A 25,617-nucleotide genomic window follows, 5' to 3' on the forward strand; every position below is an offset into this window, starting at 1 on the left:
TAGAAAGAGTTTCAGGCTGGGTTTTGGAAAAATTAGCCAGAAATTGTAGTTTTTCTAGGTGGCTCCCATTTTGGCTGTAGTGTTTCCAAGCGTGTGAATGAGTGTGCGTTCTTTGGTATTTTTCTCCGGTAAAGACAATAACGATTCTCAGTCTTAAATTGTATAGTTTATTTGCGTATTAGGGTACCTATTGTTTGATTATAAATGTTGATTGACTTGCTTGGATAAATTTATTGGTAACGTTTGGGATTAATTTTGTATGCATTTTGAAGGAGGGAAACCGAGTGGATTATTGACAGAAGCGTGCAAGCTAAACTGAGTTTTTATGGATATAAAGAAGGACATTATCGAACAAAAGGACCATTTGTAATGTAACTGGGACGTTTTGGAATGCAAACAGAAAAAGATCTTCAAAGGTAAGGCATATATTATATCGCTATTTCTGACTTTCGTGTCGAAACTCCCTGGTTGAAAATAATTTGTAATGCATTTGTGTGCTGGGAGCTGTCCTCAGGTAATCGTATGGTTTGCTTTTGCCGTAAAGCTTTTTTGAAATCTAACACGGCGGCTGGATTAACATGTTAAGCTTTATTTTTATGTATTGCACTTGTGATTTCATGAAAGTTTTATATTTCTAGTAATTTAATTTGAATTTGGCGCTCTGCAATTTCACTGGAAATTGTCGAAATGGGATGGTAGCGTCCCACTAATCCGTAAGAAGTTAACATCATCACATACATCCTCTCCTTTCCTTGTTCAAGCCCTCGATAGTCGGCCATTAAGTCAAGTTTCTTCTTCTTGGCCAAGAAGGATGAAGGGTTACGTCCATGTGTAGATTGCTGAGGACTCAATGAAATCATCAAAAAGTACCGTTACCCTCTCCCGTTGGTGCCGGCAGCCGTAGAACAGCCCTGCGGGGCCCTGTTCTTTACCAGACTGGACCTGTGGAGTACATGATCGCATCTGAGAGGGGGATGAATGAAAGACTGTGTTTAGCATGATGTCTGGTCACTACGAGTACCTGGTAATGCCTTTTGGTTTAGCCAATGCTCCATCAGTGTTCCAGGCATTCGTTAACAAGATGTTCAAGGACATGGATTCCCTGCTCGGACGGCAGGTGGTTGTGTATATCGGTGACATCATGGTCTACTCGGCTACCCTGGAGAATCACATCACTCACGTTCGAGCATTCCTGGAACGTCTCCTGGCGAAGAAGTGCCAATTTCATCAGAAAACTGTCTCCTCCATAGGCTACAAAAGAATCAGCCCGCAGGGATTGAGGATGGACTACACGACAGTAGATGCTGTCAGGTCATGGCCAGTCCCAACCACCATAGAAGGGTTACAATGGTTTTTGGAGTTTATCATCTTCTACCGCCATTTCATCAGGAACTTCAACTCCGTTGTCGCCCCTCTCACCTCTCTCCTCAAGGGTGGTCCCCGTAGGTTGGTGTGGAGCCCAGCAGCCAACAGGGCCTTCCGTCTACTCAAGGAACGTTTCACCTCTGCCCCATTGCTCAACACTCAGTTCCAACAATCTCCTTTGTGGTGGAGGTAGACACTTCAGAGGTAGGTGTGGGGGCAGTTCTGTCTCAACGACAGTGTAATCCACATAAATTGTGTCCGTGTGCATATTACTCTAAGAGACTGTCCCCTGCAGAGAGGAATTAAGACGTTGGTGATCGAGAGCTCCTGGCAGTGAAGTTGGCATTAGAGGTGTGGAGACACTGGCTGGAGGGCGCCAAGGAACCATTAGTCATCCTCACCAACCATCAGAACCTGGGGTACATACGGACAGCGAGGAGGCTGAACCTTCGTCAAGCAAGGTGGGCCCTTTTCTTCACAAGGTTCAACTTCACGCTGACCTATCGCCCAGGTTAAAAAAACACCAAGGCTGATGCCCTGTCCCATCTCTACGATTGGGGAGAGTGTCCTGTCCAGAATGCACCTATAATACCATCCTCCCGAGTCTAAGCTGGAGAGGGAGCCTGCATCAACTAACTGTCCTTCCGAGCGCATCTACATTTCCTCAAGGGATCGGCTGCTGACATTGGCACACAGCTGTCATCGCTGGACATCCAGGTATTTCTCGCACTACCCGATCGCAAAACGTCACTTGTTACGTCAACTCCTATTCCGACTGTGCCCAAAACAAATCCACTCGGAATGCCCCGGCAGGGAAACTCCTTCCCCTTCCCGTGCCTGAGTGTCCCTGGTCCCATCTATCCATTGACTTTGTTACTGATCTCCTCTCTGATGGTTTTACCACCATTTTGGTGGTTGTAGATAGATTTTAAAATCCTGTCATTTTAATCCCTCTTTCTGGTCCCCCTACTGCTCTCCAGGTCGCTGAGGCACTATTCCAGCAGGTCTTCCGGCATTATGGCCTTTCAGAGGACATCGACTCTAATCGTGGCCCCCAATTAACATCACGGGTATGGAGGGCCTTTATGGAGATGGTCGGGGTCACGGTCAGCCTCACTTCCAGGTATAGGCCTCAGTCCAACAGGTAGGTGGAGAGGATGAACCAGGAGCTGGGGAGATTTCTGAGGAGTCCCTGTCAGGACCGGCAGGGAGAGTGGGCTCGCGTCCTTCCATGGGTGGAGTATGCCCAGAACTCGCTACGTCACTCCTCCACTGGGTTGATCCCCTTCCAGTGTGTTCTGGGTTTTCAGCTGGCCCTGGCTCCATGGACCCCGGGCCAGACCAAAGCTCCTGCGGTTGATGAGTGGTTCAGATGCGCAGAAGTGTGGAGCGAGGCTCACGTGAGACTCCAGCGCGCCGTCCTCCGCCAAAAGGAGCAGGCAGACCGCCACCGCCGTGAGACCCCAGTGTACCACCCTGGGGTTCATGTCTGTCTTTCTACCAGGAACCTCCCACTCCATCTGGAGGTGACGTATAGGTTGCAGCTTCCCAGTGACTACCGTATCTCACCTTCTTTTCATGTCTCCCTTTTCAGGCCGGTGGTTCCTGGTCCTCTAGCTGATGCTGTCCCCCATGACACCCCTCCACCTCCCCTGGACATCAGGGGGGTCCGGCCTATGCCGTCAGATCTCTACTGGACTCCCGATGTCATGGGGTTTGGCTCCAGTATCTGTTGGGCTGGGAGGGTTATGACCCAGAGGAGCAGTGTTGGGTTCCCGTGGAGGACATTCTGGATTCCAACTTCATCCGTGAATTCCACCTTCGCCACCCGGACTGCGTCGTCCTGCAGCTGGAAGCCACGTGTCGGGCGAGGGGGGGATGTCACGTCAACACCCGCTCCTTCCCTCCAGCATTTGACGTCGCCTGTATACTAACCACCGGTCCTGGGATCCATCATTACGCACACTTGGCATCAATCATTACGCACACCTGCACGTCACCATCAGGCACACCTGCACGTCACCATCAGGCACACCTGCACGTCACCATCAGGCACACCTGGACTCACTTAGGTCCTTTCCCCAGTCAGTATTGTTTGTCTTTCATGTCTATACGCTACTCTTGTTTGGTATATTGTTCGATGTTCCATTTATTATTAAACTCGCCACCTGCACTTGCTTTCCGACTCCCAGCATTTACATTACAGCCCGTGTTAGGCTACAAACTATCCAAATTATCCACACATAATTTCAACCTGCGTAGTCCTATAACATTCCAAAATATGAAATCCCGAACACACACAATATGCTCCATTCAAACTCAAATATGACATTAAAAATACATTTCAAAGCCACAGACAAGGCCTGTCATTTAGAATAATTTGTGCGCCATTCTGGCATACAAATCGACAAAAACACCCAATAATTATATAGATTAGAAAAAGAAAACGGTATTCCACAAAACCATGATAAACTCTCTATCTACAAAATGTACGTGCAATCTAACCATCCACACTCATTTCTGCAGTGAAATGGCACCAGAGCTTTCTGAATGAAATCAGCAGGGGTGGAGTACTGTATATTACCTTCCTTTGCTGGTGAACAGCGACATTTTGAGTATCCCTACAAAACTATTATCTGATAGTGTGCTAAACACATTTTAAATCAAAGTTGTTGGTCGACTGTATGCTTGCTTGATCAAAAAAATTGGAGACAGGTATGCCACCCAGCATAAGAGAAAAAACAACTAAAAACCATGGAAAAATAAAACAACACATTTAAAATAAAATAAAAATCGTAAACTCTGCACAGGTTAGGCCTACACTTATGTGAAAAAAATGCATTACAAAAGAGGTAGATCTAACTTCTAAATGATTGTTTTCCCTAAAATGCACATGGAAGTTGCACTGTCATTTTGTCATCTGGAACTCATCAGTACAATCCACAAAAACAGTGAGTAGAACTGACAACAGGAAAGTAATAGCCTCGTAACGCACCACAGACAGCGACATCCGCGACTGCTCAAACAAAAGCTCCCTACTTTTCTCATCATAGTATAGTCCTACAGAGCTTTTGTCAATTTTTCTCTTTTGCAATGCCATCCAAGTAGGCCAGCAAACTTATTCCAAATAGAACCAGCGTATCAAATATGTTTTGTAACATGAAAATTGTGCAGTAGGCAAATCGTTAAAAAAAGTTAATTTATCAATCCTACAAAATGTTTTGAACCACAATTCAAACAACATGTAATCTGCAAAATGTCAGCATTGCAATGAAGGTGTTGAATTGATAACACAATCGATTACACCATCATATTTGGAGCTACGTTTAGTTCTGGAAACAGACGTTATGACAGTCCCGTGGGAATATTAGTTTTTATCCTGAACAAAAACTACCTGCAGTTGTAAAACATCTGCCACAGAGCCTATAGAGTTATAACGCACGTCTGTTAAAATAAAGGCCTACCTCTGGGGATCGCTCGGAATCGCGAAAGTCTTCAGCAAATTCAGTTGTAGTTTTTCTCAGTGTCTGGTCCAAAGACAGCGTGTTGTCATTGTAAGATCTGACGAACTTGAAGTCACTTGTGCGCGAACCTGTCGTTAAGTATGCGTCATAATTGTAGGTGCTGTGGAGAGTTCCCACTCCACCCCCTCTGCGTAGTTGGGAGGGAGATACGCGCTGGGGATGGCGACCGCTCCGTCAAACAACAGTCTTGGCTTTCTCCTGCGGCAAAACCTCACCGCCAGGATGACAATAATGAAGGTGAAGAAAAATGTGGACACGGACACCAGCGCGATAATCAGATAAGAGGTGAGTTTGGAATTGCTCTCATCATAAGAGACATCTTTCAGTTCTGGCACCTCAGCCAAGTTATCAGAAATCACTAAATACATTGTACAGGTGGCAGAGAGAGAGGGCTGTCCGTTATCTTTCACTGACACAATGAGGTTCTGTTTCATGCTGTCAGATTCAGAAATGTCCCGCTGTGTCCTGATCTCTCCACTGTGGAGACCAATAGTGAAAAGTCCCGGATCATGGATTTGAGTATGTGATATGACAGCCAGGCGTTCTGGCCGGAGTCCGCGTCCACCACTATCACCTTGGAAACCAGAGAGCCCCGGTGTGCAGCTTTGGGGACCAGCTCGGTCATGAAGGATTTCCCCTCTGGGGCGGGGTATAGTATCTGAGGAGAGTTGTCATTCACATCCGTTATAAACACATTGACCGTGACGTTGCTGCTGAGCGGAGGAGAACCGTTGTCTCTGGCCACCACGTGGACTTTAAAACTCCTGAACTGTTCATAATCAAACGACCTCACAGCGTGGATCACCCCCGTGTCTCCATTAACGGATAAAAACGAGGACACGGGGACACCGTTCACCTCACCAGGTAAGAGAGAATAAATCACTGTTCCGTTCTGTCTCCAGTCTGGGTCCCGTGCAGTAACGGAACACACCGAGGAACCAGGTTTGTTATTTTCAGTCACGTGGGCTTTATAGGACTGTTCCTCAAACACAGGGGGGTTGTCGTTGACGTCAGCTACAGATAATGGAACAGTTTTAGAGGAGGACAGAGGTGGAGAGCCCTCATCGGTGGCAGTGATTGTAATGTTGTAATCAGACACTAGTTCCCGGTCCAGTTCACCCGTGGTCACCAGAGAATAGTAGTTTTTGATGGATGGCACCAGCTTAAAGGGAAGGTTTTGCTGAATGGAGCAGCGGACCTGTCGGTTATTCTCAGAGTCTCTATCCTGCACGTTAATGATGCCCACCTCTGTACCAGGAGACGCGTTCTCAGGTATGGAGTGAGTCAGAGATTTTAGATATAGCTCAGGGGCATTGTCATTTATGTCTGTAATGTCTATAATAACTTTACTGTCCGAAGAAAGACCAAAGCCATCTTTCCCTTCAATAAAAAGTTCAAATTGTGTCTCTTCTTCATAATCTATTTCTCCTGTTACTCTAATTTCTCCTGTGTTCTGGTCCATAGTAAATACATTCCTTGCTGTTTCAGATACTCGACTAAATTCATACGTCACTTCCCCATTCAACCCCTCATCTGCATCTGTAGCACTCACTGTAACCGCTACAGTATCCAAAGGAGAGTTTTCGGGCAGACTGGCTTTATAGACGGCCTGGCTAAACACTGGAGCGTTATCGTTAGCATCCAATACAGTGATGTGTATGACTACAGTACTTGATCTCTGCGGAGTGCCCCCATCTACAGCTGTCATCAACAGTTTCAACTCCTGCTGCTCCTCGCGGTCTAATTCTTTGTCCAGAACTAACTCACCGTATTTAATACCAGCATTATTCGTTTGCAAACCCAAAACAAAATGATTATTCCTTTGTAGTACGTAGCTTTGCACTGCGTTTTGTCCAGTATCTGCGTCGTGAGCTGCGTTTACACGATAGCGAGCTCCTTTCACAGCGGATTCTCTGATTTCTACCTTAACTAAATCCTTGGGAAATATGGGTGAATTATCGTTGATATCTTGGATTTGAAGTGATATATGATGCAACTCAAGTGGACTCTCTAGGACCAATTCGAATTTTAGTATGCATAAAACCTTTTCTCCACAAAGCCCCTCTCTGTCAATCTTCTCCGCAACAATCAGATCTCCGGTACTCAGATTAATGTCACAATAACGTTTTCGGTTTCCTTCAGTATCAACACGGGCCCTACGAGCGGACAGCCTGCTCGCCTCCAGCCCGAGATCATTGGCTATATTTCCAATAACAGATCCTCGTTTCATCTCCTCCGGAAAAGAATAGCTCACGTCTCCATAGGCGGAGTGCAGCGGTAGAAGAAAGAAAGAAGAGCAGAAGACCAGGCCTGTCACCGAGATTCCTTTGTTCAGCATCCTTAGACTTCCAACGACATCCATATATATAGTTAAACAGATCGTTGTAAGGAGAAAGTATTCCACAAAAAGATCATTCACTAGATCATCAAAACAAAATACAAGTGTGTGCGCAGTCTGACCGTTTACCCCTAGTATTTTATGTAGTGAAACGAAACCAGAGCTTTGTTAATGACAACAGCAATGGGTGGAGAGCTGTGTCTATTCTTACCTCCGCTGGTGTACAGCGACCCTATGAGCACCATTCAGAAATTACACGCTGACATTGGGCTAATAACATTTCAATAAAAGTCTCAGATAGATATTATTCATGATCAAACATTGGAGATACATGATGTATGCCCCCAGCATATGGGGATAACCTAATAAGTAGTTTTAGAAGTTAGAAGCTGACATAACCTGTCGGGGTGACTGGGGGTCCTCCCACAGTCATCAAGCTATAGGTAAGAGATAATTATTTAATATGTATAAGTGATTGTTAAAACTGAACTGACAACTCTTTGGTCTTGGCCATAGTGGAGTTTGGAGTGTGACTGTTTGAGGTTGTGGACAGTTGTCTTTTATACTGATAACAAGTTCAAACAGGTGCCATTAATACAGGTAACGAATGGAGGACAGAGGTGCCTCTTAAAGAAGAAGTTACAGGTCTGTGAGAGCCAGAAATCTTGCTTGTTTGTAGGTGACCAAATACTTATTTTCCACCATAATTTGCAAATAAATTCATTAAAAATTCTACAATGTGATTTTCTGGATATTCTGGAGTTCATTTTACAAGCACACAATATAGCTGTGTCGCCTCGTCCTGCCCCTAGTGGTCCATCACCCTGCAGCCCCCAACCCAACACACCCCACTCAGCCTTAGGATCTTAGTGAAAAATTCATTATTGGTTTCAGGTGTGTTAGGCCAAGGCCAGAGAGACAACCAACAGGACGGCAGATCCCCAGGGCCAGGACTGAGAAGCCCATCAGCGAGGGATAGCCAAAATAAGTCTCCCCTGACGAGGGCATGTTTTCAATACAGACTCCTTTTGTCATATAGTATTCCATAGAGGTCATTCAGACCTTGTAAAAGTTGCCCAGTATACCCTTAATCTTGTAATAAATCGAATCTAATGATACAAAACGTGACATTTATATGATCTATTGTGATATTGTGGGAGGACAACCAACCTTTCAATTAATGGCAATGCATTTCTTAGCCATTATAAATGCTAGGTTATACAGTTTCCTTAACATTTGTAAATAGGTCCTCTTTTGTGCTTTACACCTCCAGCACAGGGATGACATTTCTGAGTGCACGTCATTCAGTTTCACTTACATATGGTATGTTCTATGGATGGTCTTAAACTGCAGTCATTTATGTCTGAGATTATATGACTGGGCATTTAAACATAACTGTATCCATTCATGATCATCAATAGCTTTTCCCAGATCTTCCTCACATCTTCCAACCTTTGATTCAGCTGAAATCAACTTTAGACAATTGTCAGACTGCCTTAAAATAGTTTAAATCTTTCTGGCTTGTCCAGTGTTTGCTGAACAGAGTGAATAAAGTGTTGTATCAGCAAAATTTCACCTTCATCACAGACTGGTCTTCCCTGGCTGTCTGACCCTGCTGAGACCCCTGTCACCATCTGATCCTGCTAAGATGAGGCATGACAAATAATTACCTTGGTGTACATTTCTACATTATTTTTATACAAGAATATAATCAATAGTACAATAATTGAAATTACCATTATTCCCAGATCCCAGACTGTAGCTTTAAACCGCTGTCCTGTAGCTACTGTAGGTCTACCAATCAACTCAAGATGGAACTTTATATCATTCACTGATATTGTTAAAATATACTGCAAAATTCACCTGACCTCCATAGACTGGTCTTCCCTGGCTGTCTGACCCTGCTGGGACACCTGTCACCATCTGATCCTCCTAAGACATGATGAGCACAGTGTTGTGTACTGACTGTGCACCACGACAGTGAAGCCTGGAGAGCTGTTTATTACAGTGTCAGTGTGAAAAGTAGGGAATTAGCTAGGGATAGCTAGGGCTATAAATCAATATAACGTTACATTGCTATACTGCCTCCAATAAAAAGTCACATTGAGCTGAAAAAACGTCAGAATGTCGATCTACAATCGTTTGCCCGCTGGATTCATCGTTTGATTCAGGCATAGTGTGATTGTGGCAAAAATAATAGCTAACGTTAGCGAGCTAGTTAGCTCGCTAATGTTAGACAACATTTGGCTAACTCTCTCTCTCTCTAACGGTACTTCAACTGGTGAAAGATAGCCAAGTTCATTTACATCTGTTGAAATGGGACAAAACAAAATCTACAAAACATTTCCATACGCACAACAGCTGCTAGATTTGCAGTGGCATGTATTCATGGATGCCAAGTGAAGACAAAATAAATTGACTCAATATTATTATTATTATTTTTACATTTAAAATCATGTATATTTCGTCTCTCTGTGTTTTTGTAATTTTCCTTCAATTTGCAAGAGGCTGAATGTATCTCACCGAAGAAAGCATCTGAGCAAGCAAAACAGCACCCCTCTGTCTTTGTATGTGTAGGCCATCTAACTGATGCTGTCTCGTCATAAATAGTATGACATTGTTGCTGCCCGTAGAATTGAAGGCAAGGGAAGCCTGCGAGCATTTGGCCTCCCTTGATAAATAGCCAATCAGCGATCAGCTAAACTGAGTGAGCTCAACTGTGAATGGTTCTGGCATATCAAAAAAAAGCCTGTTTGGATTTGGCTTCAATCCTATTACATTCTATCAAGATAAATATGTATTTGACAGAAACAACTTGAATTGTTGCATCTCATTGTGTGTGTTGTTGTCCTCCGGTGGCCAGCAAGCTAGCTAAAATTGTCCCTTTCATAAATTAGCAATGGATGGAGACAGGGTTTTGAACTTATGGTTTTACTTAGTTATCCGTACTGGCCAATGATTATAACAGCTATTCTGATCTAAACATAAATTCATACATTGTGCACCTGGACTGAGAGGATGGGAGTTCAATATGTAGTTAGATGTAGAAGGCTAATGTTAACAAGCTAACGTTGCCCATGAAAATAAGTTAGGCTAGCGAGCAAGCATTTTTACCAGGTAGACTAGCACAAGAAGAAATACAAGCGTGTACTGTATGACAGTCAGACCGTTTTGTCAACATGAAAGAGATGAGGAGGGCATTGGCTTTTTTCTACTAGTATTGTGAGTCAAAATGTTTTTTCCACTTGCAGAATGCAGACACACACAAGTCAGAACCATGGACAGCCACATCATATTTAACTTACGATGATTGGACTAAATAGTCGGAAAATGTCGGAAACATGAACTTGATTGACCATGTAGGAGGTCATGTAGCTGTTTATTACATGCGAAATGCTTTATGGACTTCGGACAGGGGTTGCTGTCTGGTTTTGTGATCAAACCAAGGTGTGGTTGAATTTTCTATGCCACTGTGTCTTCTTATTGTCTCGGCCTTTACGCCTATATATCACGGTCACAAGACATGTGACCTAACAGATTATAGAGCAAAGAACACAATTATCACAACACAAAGATTGTAATATGGCTTTCCTTCTGGCTTGGCTTCCCCAGTGATTTTATTTACGCACCACATTCGTGGTGTAGATTGAACTGCATGATGGGTAAAATGCTGAAAATTAACTGTAATTTGGAAGCCTCTTTTAAAAATTAGTCTAATATACTGTATTTCTTTACAGTAATAGCTTATACACTGTAGATTCAAATGATCAGTTTCAGGCGCCAACCTCATGCCGTCGGGAGAGACACATAGAGCTCAGAAGATTTTAGTAAATATCTTCTTGAAGCGCCTATGAAGTGAAAGAATATTTCTAGCAGCTGCTGGGAAGGTAAATTGAGTTGTTTATAAGTATATTTATTGTTAGCCAACATTGTATTACCGCATGTGTCCTTAGATAAACTAGCCAACATTGTATTACCGGATGTGTCCTTAGATAAACTAGCCAACATTGTATTACCGGATGTGTCCTTAGATAAACTAGCCAACATTGTATTACCGGATGTGTCCTTAGATAAACTAGCCAACATTGTATTACCGGATGTGTCCTTAGATAAACTAGCCAACATTGTATTACCGGATGTGTCCTTAGATAAACTAGCCAACATTGTAATACCACATGTTTCCTTAGATAAACTAGCCAACATTGTATTACCACATGTGTCCTTAGCTAAACTAGCCAACATTGTATTACCGGATGTGTCCTTAGCTAAACTAGCCAACATTGTATTACCGGATGTGTCCTTAGATAAACTAGCCAACATTGTATTACCGGATGTGTCCTTAGATAAACTAGCCAACATTGTATTACCGGATGTGTCCTTAGATAAACTAGCCAACATTGTATTACCGGATGTGTCCTTAGATAAACTAGCCAACATTGTAATACCACATGTTTCCTTAGATAAACTAGCCAACATTGTATTACCACATGTGTCCTTAGCTAAACTAGCCAACATTGTATTACCGGATGTGTCCTTAGCTAAACTAGCCAACATTGTATTACCGGATGAGTCCTTAGATAAACTAGCCAACATTGTATTACCGGATGTGTCCTTAGATAAACTAGCCAACATTGCATTACCACATGTTTCCTTAGATAAACTAGCCAACATTGTATTACCACGTGTCCTTAGCTAAACTAGCCAACATTGTATTACCACATGTTTCCTTAGCTAAACTAGCCAACATTGTATTACCACATGTTTCCTTTGCTAAACTAGCCAACATTGTATTACCACATGTTTCCTTAGCTAATGTTTCCTTAGCTAAACTAGCCAACATTGTATTACCGAATGTGTCCTTAGCTAAACTAGCCAACATTGTATTACCACATGTTTCCTTAGCTAATGTTTCCTTAGCTAAACTAGCCAACATTGTATTACCACATGTTTCCTTAGCTAATGTTTCCTTAGCTAAACTAGCCAACATTGTATTACCGGATGTGTCCTTAGCTAAACTACCCAACATTGTATTACCACATGTTTCCTTAGCTAATGTTGTCCCTGTATTTTTATCCACAGAGTAACAGCCCTGGTCCTCTCTGTCTCTCATTCTATTCTTTCTTTTTCTGTGCTTGTCCTCGGGGTGAGATGAGCTGACAAATCAGAACTGAGGAGGATTGTTACGGAGCCCCATGAGAAACACTGGATGCTGCGCTGTCTTCTCTCTCCTGGATGCTATACTACCCTAACTGTCCTGCTGTGTCTTTTACCACCTCTGAACCACCTTACCCCAAACAGGTTGCCCCTGATCATAGATTGGGCTGCATCATTACCTGGTACGGCAACTCTACCACCGCAGACAGAAAGGAGTTTCAGAGGGTGATACGTGCAGCCGAATGCACAATTGGATGCACACTGCCTGCCCTCCAGGACACCTACAACACCAGGTGTCACAGGAAGGCCAAGAAGATCATCAGGGACCCCCCACCCGAGCCACGGCCTGTTCAACCCGTTTCCATTACTCAGTGCGGGCAGCACTGGAGCACTACAGCAAAAACTGGAAAACTGGCAAATAATTTATAACCTGTGGAAGGGTACAAAAAAATGTCTGCATTATTGAAGGTCCCCAAGAACACAGTGGCCTTCATCATTCTTAAATGGAAGAAGTTTGGAACCACCAAGACTCTTCCTAGAGCTGGCCACCCGGCCAAACTGAGCAATTGAGGGAGAAGGGCCTTGGTCAGGGAGGTGACCAAGAACCCAATGGTCACTCTGACAGAGATCCAGAGTTTCTCTTGAGATGGGGGGCAAGGACTGGGAGACTAGTCAGAATTGAGGGAAAGATGAACGGAACAAAGCACAGAGAGATCCTTGATGAAAACCTGCTCCAGAGCACTTAGAACATCAGACTGGGGCGATGGTTCACCTTCCAACAGGACAATGGCCCTAAGCACACAGCCAAGACAATGCAGGAATGGCTTCGGGACAAGTCTCTGAATGTCCTTTAGTGGCCCAGCCAGAACTCAGATTGAACCTAACCGAACATCTCTGGAGAGACCTTAAAACCTCCTAAGGATGATGCGAATTTTCGCAGCTTTTTGTAAAAAAATCGCGCAACATTTCAACATCCTGCTACTCATGCCAGGAATATTGTAAATGCATATGATAAGTATGTGTGTATAGAAAACACTCTGAAGTCTCTAAAACTGGTTAAATCGTGTCTGTGGCTATAACAGAACGTGTTTAGGAGTAAAAATCCCAGGGAAAACTGTTCATCCGCCAGTCAATGCATTGTTTCAGATGACAGAAAAAAAACGAGGATCCCATTACAATGCCTACAGCTTCCACACGATGGCGCCTGTACTGGCATTTTATTCGTCCTTTATCCTTGGTTGAATGACGTTTTGGCAAGTCCTGTATTGAGCCGCACTGCATGATGTTTTGAAAGTGTAAACATGGAGGATGATTTCAAGACTTTCTGCTATCAAATACAGATCGCCCCGTGATCAATTTGATAGATTATTAACGTTTATTAATACCTAAAGTTGGTTTAGAAAAGTAGTTTGAAGTGATTTGTAAAAGTTTATAGGCAACTTTTGTAATTTTAAAACGTGACGTTGCGTCTTGTAAATGGGAATTATCCTGGATCAGACCAGCCTTCATGAAATGACATTTTGGGTATACAATGACGGATTTAATCGGGAAAAAGACCCAATTCTGATGTTTATGGGACATATAGGAGTGCCAACAGAGAAGCTCGTCAAAGGTAATTCATGTTTTATATTTTATTTCTGCGTTTTGTGTAGCGCCGGCTACCGCAAAATCTGTTGTTTAGGTGACGTCCTGGTATTTTGGGGGGTGCATGCTATCAGATAATAGCTTATCATGCTTTCGCCGAAAAGCATTTTACCAATCTGACTTGGTGCCTAGATCCACAACGAGTGCAGCTTTAATTCAGTACATTGCATGTGTGTTTTAATGAAAGTTTGAGTTTTATCGAAAACTATAGGTGGCGCTCTGAAATTTCCGCTGATTGATGTTCCTGCACTGGAACTATATTCTGCGTCATCCTTAAGAGGTTATTAAAATAGCTGTGCAGCAACGCACCACATCCAACCTGACAGAGCTTGAAAGGATCTGCAGAGAGGAATGGGAGAAACTCCTCAAATACAGGTGTTCCAAGCTTGTAGCATCATACCCAAGAAGACCCGAAGCTGTAATCACTGTCAAAGGTTCTTCAACAAAGTACTGAGTAAATGGTCTGAATACATTTGAAATATAATTATATATATTTTTTTTTTACATTTGCAAACATTTCTGAAAACCTGTTTTGCTTAGTCATTATGGGGTATTGTGTGTAGATTGATGAGGGGAAAAATGATTGAATCACTTATAGAATAAGGCTGCAACGTAACAAAATGGAGAAAGATTCAAGGGGTCTGAACACTTTCCGAATGCACTTTAGATATACAGTACCAGTCAAAATTTGGACACACCAACTCATTCAAGGGTTTTTCTTTATTTTTTTACTGTTTTCTACAATGTAGAATAATGAAATAACCCATGTGGAATCATGTTGAATCCAAAATAGTGTTAAACAAATCTAAGTAACCATCCTTTGCGTTGCTGGCAGCATTGCACACTCTTGGCCTTCTCTCTACCAGCTTCATGAGGAATGCTTTTCTAACATTCTTGAAGGAGTTCCCACACATGCTGAGCACTTGTTGGCTGCTTTTCTGTTGGCTGCTTTTCCTTCACTCTGCGGACCAACTCATCCCAAACCATCTCAATTGGGTTGAGGTCGGGTGATTGTGGAGGCCAGGTCATCTGATGCAGCAGTCCATCACTCTCCTTCTTGGTCAAATAGCCCTTACACAGCCTGGAAGTGTATTGGGTCATTGTCCTGTTGAAAAACAAATTATAGTCCCACTAAGCACAAACCAGATGGGATGGCGTAATGCTGCAGAATGTTGTGGTAGCCATGCTGGTTAAGTGTGCCTTGAATTCTAAGTAAATCACTGACAGTATCACCAGCAAAGCATCCCCACACCATCACACTTCTTCCTCCATGCTTCACGGTGGGAACCACACACGTGGAGATCATCCGTTCACCTACTCTGCATCTCTCACAAAGACATGGTGGTTGGAACCAACAATCTCAAATTTGGACTCATCAGACCAAAGCACAGATTTCCACCTGCCTCATGCCCATTGCTCGTGTTTCTTGGCCCAAGCAAGTCTCTTCTTACTATTGGTGTCCTTTAGTAGTGGTTTCTTTGTAGCAATTCGACCATGAAGGCCTGATTCACACAGTGTCCTCTGGACAGTTGATGTTGAGATGTGTCTGTTACTTGAACGATGTGAAGCATTTATTTGGGCTGCAATCTGAGGTGCAGTTAACTCTAATAAATGTATCCTTTCAGGCATAGGTAACTCTGGGTCTTCCTTTCCTGATGAGAGCCGGTTTCATTATAGTTCTTGAAATGCTCCTCATTAATTAACCTTCATATCTTAAAGTAATGATGGACTGTCATTTCTCTTTGCTTATTTGAACTATTCTGGCCATAATCTGTACTTGGTCTTTTACCAAATAGGGCTATCTTCTGTATATCCCCCCTACCTTGTCACAATACAACTGATTGGCTCAAACGCATTAAGAAGGAAATACATTCCACAAATTAACTTTTAACAAGGCACACCTGTTAATTGAAATGCATTCCAGGTGACAACCTCATGAAACTGGTTGAGAGAAGGCCAAGAGTGTACAAAGCTGTCTTCAAGGCAAATGGTGGCTACTTTAAAGAATCTAAAATATATAATATATTTTGATTTGTTTAACTACATGATTCCGTATGTGCTATTTCATAGTTTTGATGTCTTCACTATTATTCTACAATGTAGAAAATAGTAAAAATAAAGAAAAACCCTGGAATGAGTAGGTGACTCCAACATGTTTACTGGTACTGTATATACAATATATTTAACCCCAATATTTCTCGCTTCAACTGAAGAGGTCAAAACAATAATCTAAGCGGCTACATTACCAATTACATCAAATATGTAACCTATCAACTTGCCTGTACAGTGTCAAACATTTCCCTGTAAATTTACAGATTTATACTGTCAGCAGAGTTGTCAGGCAAATACTGAAATTTTAAATGCTTTACAGTATACAATATACAATACAGAAGTATACTGTAAATGAGCCTACTGTAATCATTACAGCAACACAGCTAATATTTAATTACAGTAATTTACTCTGCCAGTATAATGCTGTACATTTACAGCATATTAATGTAATCTGTTTTACAGTACAACACTCTTACTAACATTTTTATGGTAATTGTAATGAATGAATGAATGGATGGATTGTTGAATGAATGAATTATATTGAATGAGGAGAGGCAGCTTTGAATCTTACAGTATTTTAGTGTAATTGCATGGGATTGGTACAAGCAGGTTGGCTGCTATGTAATTGTGATACAATGCGTCTCGGTGAGAGGTGTAGGAGTCAGGCGCAGGAGAGCAGGGATGTCTGAGAAGCGTGTTTAATAATATAGTCCACCAATACAAAAATGGCACAGACAAAAATCCCCCCAAAAAACTACGCTCGAATACTCAGAAACTCGTGCAAACGCACGGAGGAACAAACACAGTTCCGACACTTTACATACACGTGCCTAATAGTGAAAACAACAAACATCAATACAATACGCAATACACACAAGTCTAATCCTGCACGAATTAAGGCAGGTCACAGGTGCCCTATATACACACATAAATAAAGGCAATTGAAACCAGGTGTGAAAAGGAACACAGACAAAACAACTAGAAAAGGAAAAAGGGATCGGTAGCGGCTCGTAAGCCTGCGACGCGGAGCGCCGAGCGCCGCCCGAACAGGGGAAGGAGTTACCGTCGGTAGAAGTCGTGACAGTAATGTGTTTTCATATTACAGGGTATCAAATGTATATGAATAATTGGTCTTCAAGATCACTTGCATTTAACAAAGACTTCCAAATATTCAGTGACTACAGGGAAAAACAGACCAAGGACATAACAAATACTTCGAGGCTTGCTGCCACTTAAATCTGTCCCCTCTAAATATTTAATTGTTGTGGCACTACTACCACATATGGTAATTTGGTACACCTCCCTCACTCACGGGTGCAACAAATGTCGTGTCTTACAAGGCACGCCTCAAAATGTGTTCATGAGCCAGAATCAACCATACCCACTAGTAGTAAAAATGTTTTAAACGATCCAAAAATATGGTAGGGTAATATATTCTTTGTGGTGGAATTATAGTATCATTTTAAATACAATACTTCTTTTTACAGTAACGTACTGTTAAACCAATGTTTCATTGGAATTGACGGTATCATTTACCAGTTACGCCTAAATTCACCCAGATTGCATTGCGATTCATGACTTTTTGCTGTAATTAATGAACATTGTACATTGCTGTTAGTTTTATTGTACAATATTGTAAAAACAACAATGCTTGTATCCAAAGAAACGTTTTATTACCACACTGATTCAAAACTTGAGTGACTGTGTGTGTGAGATGGGTGTTGGGGGAGAGAGAGACAAAGACAGAGAGGGAGATGGATTTAAAAATGGGATTGGGCACAACCTTAGATATATGATCAGGGGCAAATCTATTCGGAGTAAGAGGGTTCAGAGTCTGAGCTTTATGCCTACAACCCAAAGCATGAGGTTGGCACCTGAAACTGAAAATAGTAATCTACAGTTGGCATGAACCATTATTTTTATGAAATATGTTTTACAGGACACTTCCAATTCCAATTAATAAGAATATTTTTCAGCATTTTACCCATAATGCAATGCAACCTTGTTTATTTTCTGTTGAAATTAGGACTAACAGTGTATAAACATGGGATAATGATGCACTGCCATGAAACAGGTCTATGGGGGGGGGGGGGGGGGGAATTGTACAACGCATCGTAGGACTAATTTTGTTTACAATAAAGGCCTACCTCTGGGGGGGTCCCGTTGGAATCGTCAAGTTCTTCAGCAAAGTCTGTTGGAGTTTTTCTCGGAGTCTGGTCCGCAGGCAGCGTGTTGTCACTGTAAGATGTGACGAACTTGAAGTCACTTGTGCGCGAACCTGTCGTCAGGTATGCGTCATAATTGTAAGTGCTGCGGAGAGTTCCCACTCCATCCCCTCTGCGTAGTTGGGAGGGAGATACGCGCTGGGAATGGCGACCGCTCCGTCAAACAACAGTCTGGGCTTTCTCCTGCGGCAAAACCTCACGGCCAGGATGACAATAATGAAGGTGAGGAAAAAGGTGGAGACGGACACCAGCGCGATGATCAGATAAGAGGTGAGTTTGGAATTGCTCTCATCATACGAGACATCTTTCAGTTCTGGTACTTCAGCCAAGTTATCAGAAATCACTAAATACATGGTACAGGTGGCAGAGAGAGAGGGCTGTCCGTTATCTTTCACTGACACAATGAGGTTATGTTTCATGCTGTCAGATTCAGAAATGTCCCGCTGTGTCCTGATCTCTCCGCTGTGGAGACCTATAGTGAAAAGTCCCGGATCAGTGGATTTGACTACATGATAGGACAGCCAGGCGTTCTGGCCAGAGTCCGCGTCCACCGCAATCACCTTGGAAACCAGAGAGCCCCCGTGTGCAACTTTGGGAACCAGCTCGGTCATGAAGGAGTTCCCCTCTGGGGCGGGGTATAGTATCTGAGGAGAGTTGTCATTCACATCTGTTATGAACACACTGACAGTGACGTTGCTGCTGAGCGGAGGAGAACCGTTGTCTCTGGCCACCACGTGGACTTTAAAACTCTTGAACTGCTCATAATCAAACGACCTCACAGCGTGGATCACCCCCGTGTCTCCGTTAACGGATAAAAACGAGGACACCGGAACACCGTTCACCTCACCAGGTAAGAGAGAATAAATCACTGTTCCGTTCTGTCTCCAGTCTGGGTCCCGTGCAGTAACGGAACACACCGAGGAACCGGGTTTGTTATTTTCAGTCACGTGGGCTTTATAGGACTGTTCCTCAAACACAGGTGGGTTGTCGTTGACGTCAGCTACAGATAACTGAACACTTTTAGTAGAGGACAGAGGTGGAGAGCCCTCGTCGGTGGCAGTGATTGTAATGTTGTAATCAGACACTAGTTCACGGTCCAGTTCACCCGTGGTCACCAGAGAATAGTAGTTTTTGATGGATGGCACCAGCTTAAAGGGAAGGTTTAGCTGAATGGAGCAGCGGACCTGTCGGTTATTCTCAGAGTCTCTATCCTGCACGTTAATGATGCCCACCTCTGTACCAGGTGACGCGTTCTCAGGTATGGGGTTAGTCAGAGATTGTATATAAATCGAAGGATTGTTGTCATTAACATCTGTGATGTCTATTATGACTTTGACATATGATGCTAAACCTAAACCATCCTTTGCTTTGATGCGCAGTTCAAAATATGACATTTCTTCAAAATCAATTGTGTCGATCACTCTAATTTCTCCAGTCTTCCGGTCGATAGAAAATAATTTGTCATCTTCCTCTGACACGTGAGCGAAGTCATAGGTAACTTCCCCATTCACTCCGTCATCTGCATCTGCAGCACTCACTGTAACCACTACAGTATCTAACGGAGAGTTTTCAGGCAGACTGGCTTTATAGATGGCCTGGTTAAACACTGGGGCGTTATCGTTAGCATCCAGTACAGTGACGTGTATGACTACAGTACCTGATCTCTGCGGAGAGCCTCCGTCTACAGCTGTAAGCAATACTTTGATTTCATTGCTTTGTTCACGATCAAGCTCTTTCTCTAGAACAAGCTCAACAGTATAACTATCAACGGTCAATAGGAAATGGTCATTTTTTTGTAAAGTGTACCTTTGCACTGCATTCTGTCCTAAATCTGCATCGTGTGCCTGATCAAGTAAAAAACGAGCGCCTTTATCTGCTGATTCGCTCAGTTCAATTTTAATCACTTCGTCCTTAAATTGCGGAGAATTATCATTTATATCTTGAACATGAAGACTAATACGTTGCACCTCCAAAGGACTCTCCAATACAAGTTCTTGTTTTAAAACACACGAAGCCTTCTTGCCACAAAGCCCCTCTCTGTCAATTCTCTCCGCAACAATCATATCTCCGGTACTCAGATTAATGTCACAGTAACGTTTACGGTTCCCATCGGGATCAACACGGGCCTTACGAGCGGAAAGTCTGCTCGCCACAAGCCCGAGATCTTTGGCTATATTTCCAATAACAGATCCACGTTTCATCTCCTCCGGAAAAGAATAGCTCACGTCTCCATAGGCGGAGTGCAGCGGTCGAAGAAAGAAAACAACGCTGCAGACCAGACCTGTCACCGAGATTCCTTTGTGACCCATCCTGGGATTAAAACGTCAAAACACAATATAGCCTTGATAATACAATGTAAACAAATAGTATTCCACAAAAATATTCAGCTTGATGAAAATAATATCCTCAAAATGTGCACGCTATCTGACCGTGTCCAGTCTTTTCCGCAGCTTAATGGCACCCGAACACCCGAGTCTTGTTTCAACACCAGTGGGTGGAGAACTGGATCTATCCAAACACAGCTGGTGAACAGCGACACAGTAAGTCCTCTTCAGAAATTACACATGTCAACATACATTCTTCTATATCTGTATTTCAGGTCAAGTCGTAATAGGAAGCTGCATTTGTAGCCGGCATGATTGAATAATGTGCAGCCTACTAATATAGGTCTACATCTTTCAAACCATAAATAAATGTAATTCCTTGTTGCAAAATAACCTAATAGAAATACACAGAAAACAACATTAAAAAGCCTAAAACATAAACCATACAATTGAAATCATGCTCACATCATTGAGTTAAGTTTGGTCTAGCTGAAAGGAACACATTAGAAAAGGTTATGACACATCGGGGAGAAAATGTATGGGCTACCTACATAGCAAATTACATGTTATGTTGCTATTTTAGTCGACACTATCGTCAGAATGCACAAACACAAAAACAGAGAGTAGCCTATGGGAAAGAAGGAAGGTGAGGACAGTCAAGTAGCGATGACTCGGAGTAAACCCCGCTGGCCTGATGTTGGATTTTCTGCATGTTCAGCACCATGGACAGCAACACTGAGGCTCAAGCCGCAAATAAGATACTCTCACACCACTTCTCCACAGATAGTACTTTATATTTTCTAACCTTTTTCCAAATAAGCCTATTCCAACAGAGCAAAACTCCTATATCAACCCATTTTCAGTGAACTCAAAACGCTGCTCTGTGTATGTGAAAAATCCAACCAATCAATTCATCAAAAAATAACAGAATCACAAATCTCATCACAACTAAAAATATCCATCAGCAACTGTACATCAGCGCCTAAATAGTTATCACTTCAGCTGAGGGCTCTAAATGAGGATCTAAAATACTTCATTACACGTCAGACCTGGATCACTAACACATTACGTCAGACCTGGATCACTAACACATTATGTCAGACCTGGATCACTAACACATTACGTCAAACCTGGATCACTGACACATTACGTCAAACCTGGATCACTGACACATTACGTCAAACCTGGATCACTAACACATTATGTCAAACCTGGATCACTGACACACTACGTCAAACCTGGAAACCTGGATCACTAACACACTACATAAAACCTGGATCACTGACACATTACGTCAAACCTGGAAACCTGGATCACTAACACATTACGTCAAACCTGGATCACTAACACATTACATCAAACCTGGAAACCTGGATCACTAACACATTACGTCAAACCTGGAAACCTGGATCACTAACACACTACGTCAAACCTGGATCACTAACACACTACGTCAAACCTGGATCACTAACACACTACGTCAAACCTGGAAACCTGGATCACTAACACACTACGTCAAACCTGGATCACTCACACATTACGTCAAACCTGGAAACCTGGATCACTAACACACTACGTCAAACCTGGATCACTGACATATTACGTCAAACCTGGATCACTGACACATTACGTCAAACCTGGATCACTGACACATTACGTCAAACTTGGATCACTAACACATTACGTCAAACCTGGATCACTGACACATTACGTCAAACCTGGATCACTGACACATTACGTCAAACCTGGATCACTGACACATTACGTCAAACCTGGATCACTAACACATTACGTCAAACCTGGATCACTAACACACTACGTCAAACCTGGATCACTGACACATTACCTATAGACAAGTTGTGATATTGAAGTACTGCTGTAAAAAACAAATCATCAGGAATTTTTTTTATTTTACATAGCATCATTCCTCTAATTTTAAATGTATTTTACATAGCATCATTACTCTAATTTTAAATGTATTTTACATAGCATCATTACTCTAATTTTAGCTTGAATTGTTTTAAAACGTGTCTTAACTGAAAATGTGTAACACACAACAAGATACTATTTTTTATTTACAATAAAGGCCTACCTCTGGAGGGGACCTATCGGAGTTGTCAAATTCTTCAGCAAAGTCTGATGGAGTTTTTCTCAGAGTCTGATCCACGGGCAGCGTGTTGTCACTGTAAGATGTGACGAACTTGAAGTCACTTGTGCGCGAACCCGTCGTCAGGTATGCATCATAATTGTAGGTGCTGCGGAGAGTTCCCACTCCATCCCCCTCTGCGTAGTTGGGAGGGAGATACGCGCTGGGAATGGCGACCGCTCCGTCAACCAACAGTCTAGGCTTTCTCCTGCGGCAAAACCTCACAGCCAGGATGACAATAATGAAGGCGAGGAAAAAGGTGGAGACGGACACCAGCGCGATGATCAGATAAGAGGTGAGTTTGGAATTGTTCTCATCATAAGAGACATCTTTCAGTTCTGGCACCTCAGCCAAGTTATCAGAAATCACTAAATACATGGTACAGGTGGCAGAGAGAGAGGGCTGTCCGTTATCTTTCACTGACACAATGAGGTTCTGTTTCATGCTGTCAGATTCAGAAATGTCCCGTTGTGTCCTGATCTCTCCGCTGTGGAGCCCAATAATGAAAAGTCCCGGATCAGTGGATTTGACTATATGATAGGACAGCCAGGCGTTCTGGCCAGAGTCCGCGTCCACCGCTATCACCTTGGAAACCAGAGAGCCCCCGTGCGCAGCTTTGGGGACCAGCTCCGTCATGAAGGAGTTCCCCTCCGGGGCGGGGTATAGTATCTGAGGAGAGTTGTCATTCACATCCGTTATAAACACACTGACCGTGACGTTGCTGCTGAGTGGAGGAGAACCGTTGTCTCTGGCCACCACGTGGACTTTAAAACTCCTGAACTGTTCATAATCAAACGACCTCACAGCGTGGATCACCCCCGTTTCTCCATTAACGGATACAAACGAGGACACAGGGACACCGTTCACCTCACCAGGTAAGAGAGAATAAATCAATGTTCCGTTCTGTCTCCAGTCTGGGTCCCGTGCAGTAACAGAACACACGGAGGAACCGGGTTTGTTATTTTCAGTCACGTGGGCTTTATAGGACTGTTCCTCAAACACAGGTGGGTTGTCGTTGACGTCAGCTACAGATAACTGAACACTTTTAGAGGAGGACAGAGGTGGAGAGCCCTCGTCTGTGGCAGTGATTGTAATATTGTAATCAGACACTAGTTCCCGGTCCAGTTCGCCCATCGTCACCAGAGAATAGTAGTTTTTGATGGATGGCACCAGCTTAAAGGGAACGTTTTGCTGAATGGAGCAGCGGACCTGTCGGTTATTCTCAGAGTCTCTATCCTGCACGTTAACGATGCCCACCTCTGTACCAGGTGACGCGTCCTCAGGTATGGGGTTCGTCAGAGATTGTATATAAATCACAGGGGCGTTGTCATTAGCATCAGTGATTTCTATTATCAATGTAGAGTAGGATAATAACCCCAAACCGTCCTTTGCGCTGATCTGCATTTCATATGAAGACTCCTTTTCATAATCTATTGGACCAACAACTGTAATTTTTCCATTCGTATGATCTAGATTAAATACTTTGCTATTTTCATCTGAAACATCATCGAATTCATATGTAACTTCACCATTCAATCCCTCATCAGCATCCGTAGCACTCACTGTAACCACTACAGTATCTAAAGGAGAGTTTTCAGGCAGACTGGCTTTATAGACGGCCTGGCTAAACACTGGGGCGTTATCGTTAGCATCCAGCACAGTGACGTGTATGACTACAGTACCTGATCTCTGCGGAGAGCCTCCGTCCATCGCTGTCAGTAATATCTTGATTTCATGGTGCCCCTCGCGGTCTAGTTCTTTGTCTAACACTAACTCGCTGTATTTGCGTCCACCACTTTTGGTTTTGACATTCAAAATAAAATGTTCATTTCTTTGTAGTGTATAGCTCTGAACCGTATTCTGTCCTATGTCAGCGTCATGGGCCTCATCTAGAGAAAAACGAACACCTTTGACTGCTGATTCACTAATTTCCATTTTGATAATATCCTTTTTAAACTGTGGGGAATTATCATTTATATCTTGGACATGAAGACTAATACGGTGAAGCTCCAACGGATCTTCAAGCACAAGTTCCTGTTTTAATACGCACGAAGCCTTTTTGCCACAAAGCCCATCTCTGTCAATCCTTTCAGCTATAGTCAAATCTCCCGTATTCAGATTAATGTCACAATACCGTTCGTGATTCCCTTCGGTAACAATTCGGGCCTTACGAGCGGGCAGTCTGCTCGTATCCAACCCGAGATCCTTAGCTATATTTCCAATAACAGATCCGCGTTTCATCTCCTCTGGAAAAGAAAAGCTCACTTCTCCATAGGCGGAGTGCAGCATTACAATAAAGAAAGCAAAGCCGCATAGCAGGACTGTCATCGACATTCCTTTGTGCCCCATCCTGGAATTAAAACGCCAAAACACAATATAGCCTTGATAATAAAATGTAAACAAATAGTATTCCACACAAAGGTTCAGCTTGATGAAAATAATATCCTCCAAATGTCCAAGCAATCTAACCGCGTCCAATATTTTCTGCAGAATGACACCCGAGTCTTGTTACAACAGCAGTGGGTGGAGAACTGGATCAATCCAAACACACCTGGTGAACAGCGACACTTTGCGTACTCAACAGAATGTACATTATTTGCTTACAGATTTCTTAATGTTTCACCGAGAAGTGGTTAGAAATACCCCTCAGTAAGTTTAATTTGTTAATTTACTATTAGAAAGCGAAAGAGAAACTCGGAAAAATAAAGGATATTAAACAATACAAACATAAATTGTTAAAATCACCCCCACACTTTTTTCATCATTTAAGATCAGGTATACTTTGAATATAAAATACAACACATGTGCAAGAGAGGCAACAATGCAATATATCCGATGCTGGTTC

General features: G+C 42.9%; 2 protein-coding genes and 2 pseudogenes across 3 annotated transcripts in view; all 4 read right to left on the reverse strand.

Moving 5' to 3' along the window:
- The window catches only part of LOC135545777 (protocadherin gamma-A11-like), a 236,390-nt gene that overhangs the window by 158,424 nt on the left and 52,349 nt on the right, over positions 1 to 25,617 (reverse strand). The gene's annotated exons all lie outside the window — the stretch shown is intronic.
- On the reverse strand, positions 3,056 to 7,233 carry LOC135545363 (protocadherin beta-15-like; annotated as a pseudogene).
- LOC135545364 (protocadherin beta-15-like) lies at positions 18,198 to 20,611 on the reverse strand (annotated as a pseudogene).
- On the reverse strand, positions 21,101 to 25,121 carry LOC135545365 (protocadherin gamma-A11-like). Its single transcript, XM_064972976.1, has 2 exons — positions 22,719 to 25,121; positions 21,101 to 21,115 (listed from the first exon to the last, which is right to left on the reverse strand). Exons 1-2 carry the CDS (start codon positions 25,119 to 25,121, stop codon positions 21,101 to 21,103), a joined length of 2,418 nt encoding a protein of 805 aa, XP_064829048.1.

Source organism: Oncorhynchus masou, chromosome 9 (genome assembly GCF_036934945.1).
Source record: "Oncorhynchus masou masou isolate Uvic2021 chromosome 9, UVic_Omas_1.1, whole genome shotgun sequence".
In the NCBI taxonomy this organism is placed as follows: domain Eukaryota; kingdom Metazoa; phylum Chordata; class Actinopteri; order Salmoniformes; family Salmonidae; genus Oncorhynchus; species Oncorhynchus masou.